At 38.2% G+C, this 13861-nt stretch overlaps 1 protein-coding gene across 1 annotated transcript in view; it reads right to left on the bottom strand.

Annotated features, from left to right (window-relative positions):
- Positions 1 to 10827: 10827 nt before the first annotated feature.
- The window catches only part of HPN (hepsin), a 98523-nt gene continuing 95489 nt past the window's right edge, over positions 10828 to 13861 (bottom strand). The window contains exon 9 of the mRNA XM_056554271.1: positions 10828 to 12282. Within this exon, the coding sequence (XP_056410246.1) occupies positions 12247 to 12282 (36 nt within the window). The 3' untranslated portion in view covers positions 10828 to 12246. The remainder of the gene's footprint in view (positions 12283 to 13861) is intronic.

Below are 13861 nucleotides of genomic sequence, written 5' to 3'. Positions count from 1 at the left end.
GGACACTGTTATGTGGATCAGTAGAGGACACTGTTATGGGGGATCAGTAGAGGACACTGTTATGGGGATCAGTAGAGGACACTGTTATGGGGATCAGTAGAGGACACTTTTATGAGGATCAGTAGAGGACACTGTTATGGGGATCAGTAGAGGACACTGTTATGGGGATCAGTAAAGGACACTGTTATGAGGATCAGTAGAGGACACTGTTATGGGGATCAGTAGAGGACACTGTTATGGGGATCAGTAGAGGACACTGTTATGGGGATCAGTAGAGGACACTGTTATGAGGTTCAGTAGAGGACACTGTTATGAGGATCAGTAGAGGACACTGTTATGGGGATCAGTAGAGGACACTGTTATGGGGATCAGTAGAGGACACTGTTATGAGGATCAGTAGAGGACACTGTTATGAGGATCAGTAGAGGACACTGTTATGAGGATCAGTAGAGGACACTGTTATGGGGATCAGTAGAGGACACTGTTATGGGGATCAGTAGAGGACACTGTTATGGGGGTCAGTAGAGGACACTGTTATGGGGATCAGTAGAGGACACTGTTATGAGGATCAGTAGAGGACACTGTTATGGGGATCAGTAGAGGACACTGTTATGGGGGTCAGTAGAGGACACTGTTATGGGGATCAGTAGAGGACACTGTTATGGGGATCAGTAGAGGACACTGTTATGAGGATCAGTAGAGGACACTGTTATGGGGGTCAGTAGAGGACACTGTTATGGGGATCAGTAGAGGACACTGTTATGGGGATCAGTAGAGGACACTGTTATGGGGGATCAGTAGAGGACACTGTTATGGGGATCAGTAGAGGACACTGTTATGGGGGTCAGTAGAGGACACTGTTATGGGGATCAGTAGAGGACACTGTTATGGGGATCAGTAGAGGACACTGTTATGGGGATCAGTAGAGGACACTGTTATGGGGGTCAGTAGAGGACACTGTTATGGGGATCAGTAGAGGACACTGTTATGAGGATCAGTAGAGGACACTGTTATGGGGATCAGTAGAGGACACTGTTATGGGGATCAGTAGAGGACACTGTTATGGGGGATCTGTAGAAGACACTGTTATGGGGATCAGTAGAGGACACTGTTATGGGGGTCAGTAGAGGACACTGTTATGGGGATCAGTAGAGGACACTGTTATGGGGATCAGTAGAGGACACTGTTATGGGGATCAGTAGAGGACACTGTTATGGGGATCAGTAGAGGACACTGTTATGGGGGTCAGTAGAGGACACTGTTATGGGGATCAGTAGAGGACACTGTTATGGGGATCAGTAGAGGACACTGTTAGGCTTTATTCACACCAGACTCTGCAGATCTCGTGTAGATTATTTCCGTGGCCCTGCATTACATTGTTGTGGATAGAGACGTGGCCTCCTGAATGGATGATCTCCGCTCTTGCACTGTGAATTGTTCTCTATGGTTCCTGACTTCTCCAGGTGATTTCCAGTCCTATCCTGTTGTTTCCTGTTCACAGCCTCAGGCTCCATGTGGTTAAACTGGAAGAGTCAGTTGCCGGATCCATCAGCGCCTGGATGGAACCACCTGTCTGTTAATTAACCTGTGGGGGAACTCTGCAGCCCATCCATCGTGTTCAGGAGGGAACAGAGGGGCCTGGAGGAAGGAGGAAAGAGGAGTCTGGAGGACAGAGGAGGAGGATAGAGCAGTCTAGCGGAGGAGGAGGACTGAGGAGGAGGAGGACAGAGGAGTCTGGAGGAGGAGAAGGACAGAGGAGTCTGGCAGAGGAGGACAGAGGAGTCTGGAGGTGGAGGACAGAGGAGTCTGGAGGAGGAGAAGGTCAGAGGAGTCTGGCGGATGAGCACAGTGGAGTCTGTCTGGAGGAGAAGGACAGAGGAATAAGAATGAGGAGGACAGAGGAGTCTGCCGGAGGAGGACGACAGAGGAGTCCGAAGGAAGAGGACGACAGAGGAGTCCGAAGGAAGAGGAGGACAGAGGAGTCCGAAGGAAGAGGAGGACAGAGGAGTCCGAAGGAAGAGGAGGACAGAGGAGTCCGAAGGAAGAGGAGGACAGATGAGTCTGAGGACAGAGTGGTCTGGAGGAGGAGGAGGACAGAAGGGTCTGAGAGAGGAGGAGGACAGAGGAGTGTGAGGACAGAGCGGTCTGGAGGAGGATAGAGGAGTCTGGAGGACAGAGGAGTCTGAGTTCTGGAGAAGAAGGAGGAGGACAGAGGCGTCTGGCAGCGGCTGTCCCTCCCCCTCTCCATTCAGAACACATAATTGTGGATCCGCTGTCTGGACACAGAGCTGACGGTGAGATCCCACATTTTGGTATCTGACTACGACTACATCTTATGATATCAGATGAATAGAAGATGTGATGAAAACCTGGATGTTATTTAACCATTTAATGTCATTGTACACGAGAGGACACAGAGGGGACACGTGTCACATGTCATTGGTCACCTCCAAAAATCATTTTTCACCAAAATATATATATTATATCTGACAAGATCCGGATTATGTCCACAACATCCAGCCTGACCAGTACTGAATCCTGTCAGGTCACAACTGGCTGCCATAGTACAGAAGCAGGCCTGCGTGACAGACCGGCGTGACAGGCCCGCGTGACAGACCCGCGTGACAGGCCCGCGTGACAGGCCCGCGTGACAGGCCCGCGTGACAGGCCCGCGTGACAGGCCCGCGTGACAGGCCCGCGTGACAGGCCCGCGTGACAGGCCCGCGTGACAGGCCGGCGTGACAGGCCGGCGTGACAGGCCCGCGTGACAGACCGGCGTGACAGACCCGCGTGACAGACCGGCGTGACAGGCCCGCGTGACAGGCCCGCGTGACAGGCCCGCGTGACAGGCCCGCGTGACAGGCCCGCGTGACAGGCCCGCGTGACAGGCCCGCGTGACAGGCCCGCGTGACAGACCGGCGTGACAGGCCGGCGTGACAGGCCCGCGTGACAGGCCCGCGTGACAGGCCCGCGTGACAGACCCGCGTGACAGACCCGCGTGACAGACCCGCGTGACAGACCCGCGTGACAGACCCGCATAAAGATATATAATAAAGACCAGTATATTTTGGGTAGACAATCAATCATATACTATAAGGTCAGCTGGATGACCCAAAAAATTCCCCAAATTTCCCATATACCAAAATTAATTATTGCTGAAACTTTATTAATACTTGTGAGTTAAAATGACGTGCGATCTATATAGGTCAGAACAGGCTTTGTTATATTGCACTTGGCATCAGTCTCTGTTGTCAGTATCACCTGGGTCTGTCCCCTGGGTCTGTCCCCTGGGTCTATCCCCTGGGTCTATCACCTGGGTCTGTCCCCTATTATATATTTTATATTATGGTATAACAGTATAATATATCCATATACTCCATGTGGTCCTATATTATATATTGTAGTATAACAGTATAACATATCCATATACTCCATGTGGTCCTATATTATATATTATAGTATAACAGTATAATATATCCATATACTTCATGTGGTCCTATATTATATATTATAGTATAACTGTATAACATATCCATATACTTCATGTGGTCCTATATTATAGTATAACTGTATAACATATCCATATACTTCATATGGTCCTATGTTATATTATATATTATAGTATAACTGTATAACATATCCGTATACTTCATATGATCCTATGTTATATTATATATTATAGTATAACTGTATAACATATCCATATACTTCATGTGGTCCCATATTATATATTAAAGTATAACTGTATAACATATCCATATACTTCATGTGGTCCTATATTATATTATATATTATAGTATAACTGTATAACATATCCATATACTTCATATGGTCCTATGTTATATTATATATTATAGTATAACTGTATAACATATCCGTATACTTCATATGGTCCTATGTTATATTATATATTATAGTATAACTGTATAACATATCCATATACTTCATGTGGTCCCATATTATATATTAAAGTATAACTGTATAACATATCCATATACTTTATGTGGTCCTATATTATTTTATATATTATAGTATAACTGTATAACATATCCATATACTTCATGTGGTCCCATATTATATATTAAAGTATAACTGTATAACATATCCATATACTTTATGTGGTCCTATATTATATTATATATTATAGTATAACTGTATAACATATCCATATACTTTATGTGGTCCTATATTATATTATATATTATAGTATAACTGTATAACATATCCGTATACTTTATGTGGTCCTATATTATATTATATATTATAGTATAACTGTATAACATATCCGTATACTTTATGTGGTCCTATATTATATTATATATTATAGTATAACTGTATAACATATCCATATACTTCATATGGTCCTATGTTATATTATATATTATAGTATAACTGTATAACATATCCATATACTTCATATGGTCCTATGTTATATTATATATTATAGTATAACTGTATAACATATCCGTATACTTCATGTGGTCCCATATTATATTATATATTATAGTATAACTGTATAACATATCCATATACTTCATGTGGTCCCATATTATATATTAAAGTATAACTGTATAACATATCCATATACTTCATGTGGTCCTATATTATATTATATATTATAGTATAACTGTATAACGTATCCATATACTTCATGTGGTCCCATATTATATATTAAAGTATAACTGTATAACATATCCATATACTTCATGTGGTCCTATATTATATATTATAGTATAACATATCCATATAATTCATGTGGTCCTATATTATATATTATAGTATAACTGTATAACATATTCATATACTTCATGTGGTCCTATATTATATATTATAGTATAATAGTATAACATATCCATATACTCCATGTGGTCCTATATTATATATTATAGTATAACTGTATAACATATCCATATACTTCATGTGGTCCTATATTATATATTATAGTATAACTGTATAACATATCCATATACTTCATGTGGTCCTATATTATATTATATATTATAGTATAACAGTATAACATATCCATATACTTCATATGGTCCTATGTTATATTATATATTATAGTATAACTGTATAACATATCCGTATACTTCATGTGGTCCTATATTATATTATATATTATAGTATAACTGTATAACATATCCATATACTCCATGTGGTCCTATATTATATATTATAGTATAACTGTATAACATATCCATATACTCCATGTGGTCCTATATTATATATTATAGTATAACTGTATAACATATCCATATAATTCATGTGGTCCTATATTATATATTATAGTATAACTGTATAACATATCCATATAATTCATGTGGTCCTATATTATATATTATAGTATAACTGTATAACATATCCATATACTCCATGTGGTCCTATATTATATATTATAGTATAACAGTATAACATATCCATATACTCCATGTGGTCCTATATTATATATTATAGTATAACAGTATAACATATCCATATACTTCATGTGGTCCTATATTATATATTATAGTATAACTGTATAACATATCCATATACTTCATGTGGTCCCATATTATATTATATATTATAGTATAACTGTATAACGTATCCATATACTTCATGTGGTCCCATATTATATTATATATTATAGTATAACTGTATAACATATCCATATACTTCATGTGGTCCCATATTATATTATATATTATAGTATAACTGTATAACATATCCATATACTTCATGTGGTCCTATATTATAGTATAACTGTATAACATATCCATATACTCCATGTGGTCCTATATTATATATTATAGTATAACAGTATAATATATCCATATACTCCATGTGGTCCTATATTATATATTGTAGTATAACAGTATAACATATCCATATACTTCATGTGGTCCTATATTATAGTATAACTGTATAACATATCCATATACTTCATATGGTCCTATGTTATATTATATATTATAGTATAACTGTATAACATATCCGTATACTTCATATGATCCTATGTTATATTATATATTATAGTATAACTGTATAACATATCCATATACTTCATGTGGTCCCATATTATATATTAAAGTATAACTGTATAACATATCCATATACTTCATGTGGTCCTATATTATATTATATATTATAGTATAACTGTATAACATATCCATATACTTCATATGGTCCTATGTTATATTATATATTATAGTATAACTGTATAACATATCCGTATACTTCATATGGTCCTATGTTATATTATATATTATAGTATAACTGTATAACATATCCATATACTTCATGTGGTCCCATATTATATATTAAAGTATAACTGTATAACATATCCATATACTTTATGTGGTCCTATATTATATTATATATTATAGTATAACTGTATAACATATCCATATACTTCATGTGGTCCCATATTATATATTAAAGTATAACTGTATAACATATCCATATACTTTATGTGGTCCTATATTATATTATATATTATAGTATAACTGTATAACATATCCATATACTTTATGTGGTCCTATATTATATTATATATTATAGTATAACTGTATAACATATCCGTATACTTTATGTGGTCCTATATTATATTATATATTATAGTATAACTGTATAACATATCCGTATACTTTATGTGGTCCTATATTATATTATATATTATAGTATAACTGTATAAAATATCCATATACTTCATATGGTCCTATGTTATATTATATATTATAGTATAACTGTATAACATATCCATATACTTCATATGGTCCTATGTTATATTATATATTATAGTATAACTGTATAACATATCCGTATACTTCATGTGGTCCCATATTATATTATATATTATAGTATAACTGTATAACATATCCATATACTTCATGTGGTCCCATATTATATATTAAAGTATAACTGTATAACATATCCATATACTTCATGTGGTCCTATATTATATTATATATTATAGTATAACTGTATAACGTATCCATATACTTCATGTGGTCCCATATTATATATTAAAGTATAACTGTATAACATATCCATATACTTCATGTGGTCCTATATTATATATTATAGTATAACATATCCATATAATTCATGTGGTCCTATATTATATATTATAGTATAACTGTATAACATATTCATATACTTCATGTGGTCCTATATTATATATTATAGTATAATAGTATAACATATCCATATACTCCATGTGGTCCTATATTATATATTATAGTATAACTGTATAACATATCCATATACTTCATGTGGTCCTATATTATATATTATAGTATAACTGTATAACATATCCATATACTTCATGTGGTCCTATATTATATTATATATTATAGTATAACAGTATAACATATCCATATACTTCATATGGTCCTATGTTATATTATATATTATAGTATAACTGTATAACATATCCGTATACTTCATGTGGTCCTATATTATAGTATAACAGTATAACATATCCATATACTTCATGTGGTCCTATATTATATTATATATTATAGTATAACTGTATAACATATCCATATACTCCATGTGGTCCTATATTATATATTATAGTATAACTGTATAACATATCCATATACTCCATGTGGTCCTATATTATATATTATAGTATAACTGTATAACATATCCATATAATTCATGTGGTCCTATATTATATATTATAGTATAACTGTATAACATATCCATATAATTCATGTGGTCCTATATTATATATTATAGTATAACTGTATAACATATCCATATACTCCATGTGGTCCTATATTATATATTATAGTATAACAGTATAACATATCCATATACTCCATGTGGTCCTATATTATATATTATAGTATAACAGTATAACATATCCATATACTTCATGTGGTCCTATATTATATATTATAGTATAACTGTATAACATATCCATATACTTCATGTGGTCCCATATTATATTATATATTATAGTATAACTGTATAACGTATCCATATACTTCATGTGGTCCCATATTATATTATATATTATAGTATAACTGTATAACATATCCATATACTTCATGTGGTCCCATATTATATTATATATTATAGTATAACTGTATAACATATCCATATACTTCATGTGGTCCTATATTATAGTATAACTGTATAACATATCCATATACTCCATGTGGTCCTATATTATATATTATAGTATAACAGTATAATATATCCATATACTCCATGTGGTCCTATATTATATATTGTAGTATAACAGTATAACATATCCATATACTTCATGTGGTCCTATATTATATATTGTAGTATAACAGTATAACATATCCATATACTCCATGTGGTCCTATATTATATATTATAGTATAACAGTATAATATATCCATATACTTCATGTGATCCTATATTATTATATATTATAGTATAACAGTATAACATATCCATATACTCCATGTGGTCCTATATTATATATTATGGTATAACTGTATAACATATCCATATACTTCATGTGGTCCTATATTATATATTATAGTATAACTGTATAACATATCCATATACTTCATGTGGTCCTATATTATATATTATAGTATAACTGTATAACATATCCATATACTTCACGTGGTCCTATATTATATATTATAGTATAACTGTATAACATATCCATATACTTCATGTTGTCCTATATTATTATATATTATAGTATAACAGTATAACATATCCATATACTCCATGTGGTCCTATATTATATATTATAGTATAACTGTATAACATATCCATATACTTCATGTTGTCCTATATTATATATTATAGTATAACTGTATAACATATCCATATACTTCATGTGGTCCTATATTATATATTATAGTATAACTGTATAACATATCCATATACTTCATGTTGTCCTATATTATATATTATAGTATAACTGTATAACATATCCATATACTTCATGTGGTCCTATATTATATTATATATTATAGTATAACAGTATAACATATCCATATACTTCATGTGGTCCTATATTATATATTATAGTATAACTGTATAACATATCCATATATAATATAGGACCATATGAAGTATATTATAGTATAACTGTATAACATATCCATATACTTCATGTGGTCCTATATTATATTATATATTATAGTATAACAGTATAACATATCCATATACTTCATGTGGTCCTATATTATATATTATAGTATAACTGTATAACATATCCATATATAATATAGGACCATATGAAGTATATTATAGTATAACTGTATAACATATCCATATACTTCATGTGGTCCTATATTATATTATATATTATAGTATAACAGTATAACATATCCATATACTTCATGTGGTCCTATATTATATTATATATTATAGTATAACAGTATAACATATCCATATACTTCATATGGTCCTATGTTATATTATATATTATAGTATAACAGTATAATATATCCATATACTTCATGTGGTCCTATATTATATTATATATTATAGTATAACAGTATAACATATCCATATACTTCATGTGGTCCTATATTATATATTATAGTATAACTGTATAACATATCCATATATAATATAGGACCATATGAAGTATATTATAGTATAACTGTATAACATATCCATATACTTCATGTGGTCCTATATTATATTATATATTATAGTATAACAGTATAACATATCCATATACTTCATGTGGTCCTATATAATATATTGTAGTATAACAGTATAACATATCCATATACTTCATGTGGTCCTATATTATATTATATATTATAGTATAACAGTATAACATATCCATATACTTCATGTGGTCCTATATTATATATTATAGTATAACTGTATAACATATCCATATATAATATAGGACCATATGAAGTATATTATAGTATAACTGTATAACATATCCATATACTTCATGTGGTCCTATATTATATTATATATTATAGTATAACAGTATAACATATCCATATACTTCATGTGGTCCTATATTATATATTATAGTATAACTGTATAACATATCCATATACTTCATGTGGTCCTATATTATATATTATAGTATAACAGTATAACATATCCATATACTTCATATGGTCCTATATTATATATTATAGTATAACTGTATAACATATCCATATACTTCATGTGGTCCTATATTATATATTATAGTATAACATATCCATATACTTCATGTGGTCCCATATTATATTATATATTATAGTATAACTGTATAACATATCCATATACTTCATATGGTCCTATGTTATATTATATATTATAGTATAACCGTATAACATATCCATTTATTTTTTGGAGATATTAGGTAATCATCACAAATACCTATGATGTTATTCATATTAAATATAAGGCAGAAGCCACTGATCTCATATCCATCATGTTCTTTGGGCTTTATAGCCCCTGATCGGCGTCCTCGTGTTCAATAACCTCTTCACAAAGTCACTCAGGTGAGGAAACATGTCGGGGCTGAGCATTAGTATAAATACAGTGCATCTATAAGGTCTATAAAGAATCATGTACTGCAGACACCAATGTGATAGACTGATATGATACACCAATGTGGCGGACCCAGGTGGCAGACCCAGGTGGCCGACCCACGTGACAGACCCAGGTGGCAGACCCAGGTGGCCGACCCACGTGACAGACCCAGGTGGCAGACCCAGGTGGCAGACCCAGGTGGCAGACCCAGGTGGCAGACCCAGGTGGCCGACCCACGTGACAGACCCAGGTGGCAGACCCAGGTGGCAGACCCAGGTGGCAGACCCAGGTGGCCGACCCACGTGACAGACCCAGGTGGCAGACCCAGGTGGCAGACCCAGGTGGCAGACCCAGGTGGCCGACCCACGTGACAGACCCAGGTGGCAGACCCAGGTGGCCGACCCACGTGACAGACCCACGTGGCAGACCCATGTGACCTGAAAAGTCACCTGACATTACTGTATGCCAAAGGCAGGAAGGAGAACACGGTGATCGTGGCTTCTATAGAGGCGTTAGCAGAGAGCACTGTGGTCAGACTGGAAATAACTACACAACTTCCTGTGGAGAATACAGCAGCTGATAAGTCCTGGAAGGGTTAAGATTTTTATAAATAAGTAATTTACAAATCTGTTTAACTTTCTGGCACCAGCTGATTTAATTTTTTTCCCACCAGAGTACCCCTCTAAAATATGGTTCTAAGTTTGCTAACAATCGAGGTGCCCTGGCTTCATTGATCAGCTGATCAGCCCCCTGAGATGTTGATGGAGGATCAGTCGATCAATCCTGGAGAAATCCTTTAACTATGTCTGAACATTTGGTAAAATATTCAGGCTCCATTGCAATCCATGTGACTTTTTGGACCTTCGTAGCCTTGCAGAGGAGCTCGTCCCGCCCAATGGATGTTCCCAGTTCACGATGAGAAGAACCACTAAGGGCCCCAGAGATGTTCTCATGAAGGTCACATTAAATGCGACAAAATGTCATTGACCACGTGACCTCATCCTGAAACAAGACCAGATATTGCTGCAGTCAGATCCGTAGCCCAACACAATCATGTCCAAGACCAAGACCAAGACCACCCATGTCCAAAGTGCAAGACCCCCCATCAGCCAGCCCTTTTACAACTATGCCCCATGTTTGAGGCTTCCCATGGTAAACCAACCATTCCCATGGTAACACAAATTGAAGGGGCCTGAAGTCCACTTGGCTTAAAGGCTGAGGTGAAACAGGCGGCCGGCACAATTATGGTGAAGAGGTCACATGTATTGGTTACGAACCTTCACCATCAACAATAGTTTTTTCCACCATTTGCTCTATAACAAATTGAAAGACCAACCAAGAATGAGATCCGGTCTTGTAGAAGAGTGACCCTGTTAGGGATCAGGACCGTGGGGATTAATCCTGAGGTTTCAACTAAGCTCATCCCTACCCATATATGACCCGGCCCAGTAGCCCATCGTCTATCACCCCACACCGCCGGCTCTGTCACACGATTCAACCAATCAGATCATTCAACCATTGGCCACTGAACAAATCCAAGTCAATAAGGACACAGTAAGAACCGGACTACCAGGCCATGGCACTTCTTATAGTTCAACCAAATGGAGACAAGACAACTTCCCATGGAGGACAGGGCTGGAGGAATTCTGTCCAGATGGCGGTATAAGAGGGATCCGAGGGGGCAGGGGGTCCATTCCCTCAATAAAATTTTGCTAACCCAGATATGAGCGGTGTCTTCCCTCTCCGGCCTGGCAGTGTCATCCGTCATCATTACATCTCCAGGATTCCTGCCACTTCTGATTTCATCTGCAAAATTTTTTTTTTTAATGTTACTGATCCAATTGTGGAGGAACAAGTTTTGGATAAACAAATCTGTGGAGATACTGGAGAGAGCAAAGCCGGTCAAGTCCACTTATTGGGGCCGACCAGATGTGTGTCGGGGCAGATCAGCTGTGTCGTGTGTGTCAGGGGCGGACCAGCTGTGTCGTGTGTGTCGGGGGCAGAACGGCTGTGTCGTGTGTGTCGGGGGCAGAACGGCTGTGTCGTGTGTGTCGGGGGCAGAACGGCTGTGTCGTGTGTGCCAGGGGCGGACCAGCTGTGTCGTGTGTGGCGGGGTGGCTGTGTCGTGTGTGTCGGGGCAGACCGGCTGTCTCGTGTGTGTCGGGGGCAGAACGGCTGTGTCGTGTGTGTCAGGGGTGGACAAGCTGTGTCGTGTGTGTCGGGGGCAGAACGGCTGTGTCGTGTGTGTCAGGGGCGGACCAGCTGTGTCGTGTGTGGCGGGGGTGGCTGTGTCGTGTGTGTCGGGGCAGACCAGCTGTCTCGTGTGTGTCGGGGGCAGAACGGCTGTGTCGTGTGTGTCAGGGGCGGACAAGCTGTGTCGTGTGTGTCGGGGGCAGAACGGCTGTGTCGTGTGTGTCAGGGGCGGACCAGCTGTGTCGTGCGTGTCGGGGGTGGCTGTGTCGTGTGTGTCAGGGGCAGAACGGCTGTGTCGTGTGTGTCAGGGGCAGAACGGCTGTGTCGTGTGTGTCAGGGGCGGACCAGCTGTGTCGTGTGTCTGGGACAGACCGGCTGTGTCATGCGTGTCGGGGGGCGGACCGGCTGTGTCAAGTGTCCGTATGTGTCGGGGGCGGACTGGCTGTTTTGTGTGTGTTGGGGGCGGACCGGCTGTGTCGTGTGTGCCGGGGGGCGGACTGGCTGTGTAGTGTGTTCCGGGGGCGGACCGACTGTGTCTTGTGTGTCAGGGGTGGACCAGCTGTGTCGTGTGTGTTAGGGGTGGACCGGCAGTCTCGTGTGTGTCTGGGGCGGACTGGCTGTGTCTCGTATGTGTCAGGGGCAGACCGGCTGTCTTGTGTGTGTCAGGGGCAGACCGGCTGTTTCGTGTGTGTCGGGGGCAGACCGGCTGTGTCACGCGTGCCGGGGGTGGATCGGCTGTGTCGTATGTCCGTATGTGTCAGGGGCAGACTGGCTGTGTCGTGTGTGTCTGGGGCGGACCGGCTGTGCTGTGTCAGTCGGGGGCGGATCGGCTGTGCTGTGTCTGTCGGATCGGCTGTGTCATGTGCATTGGGGGGCAAACTGGTTGTGTCGTGTGTGTCTGGGGCGAACCGGCTGTGCTGTGTCAGTCGGGGGCGGATCAACTGTTTCATGTGCATTGGAGGGCGGATCGGCTGTGTCGTGTGCGTCGGGGGCGGACTGTTTGTGTCGTGTGTGTTGGGGGCGGACCGGATGTGTTGTGTCTGTCGGGGGCGAACCTCCTGTGTCGGGGGTAGACCGGCTGTGTTGTGTGTGTCCTTCTCATAATGTGGATTATAAGGAGAAATAAACAAATTGATGCTTCCCTTTGGATTTGTGTAATTCTGAACATTTTGGTTCTGGTTTGGAGCAGATT

This window comes from Hyla sarda, unplaced genomic scaffold, assembly GCF_029499605.1.
Source record: "Hyla sarda isolate aHylSar1 unplaced genomic scaffold, aHylSar1.hap1 scaffold_646, whole genome shotgun sequence".
In the NCBI taxonomy this organism is placed as follows: Eukaryota; Metazoa; Chordata; class Amphibia; order Anura; family Hylidae; genus Hyla; species Hyla sarda.
The sequence above is the reverse complement of the archived record's forward strand: the minus strand, read 5'-3'. Positions and strand labels throughout refer to the sequence as shown.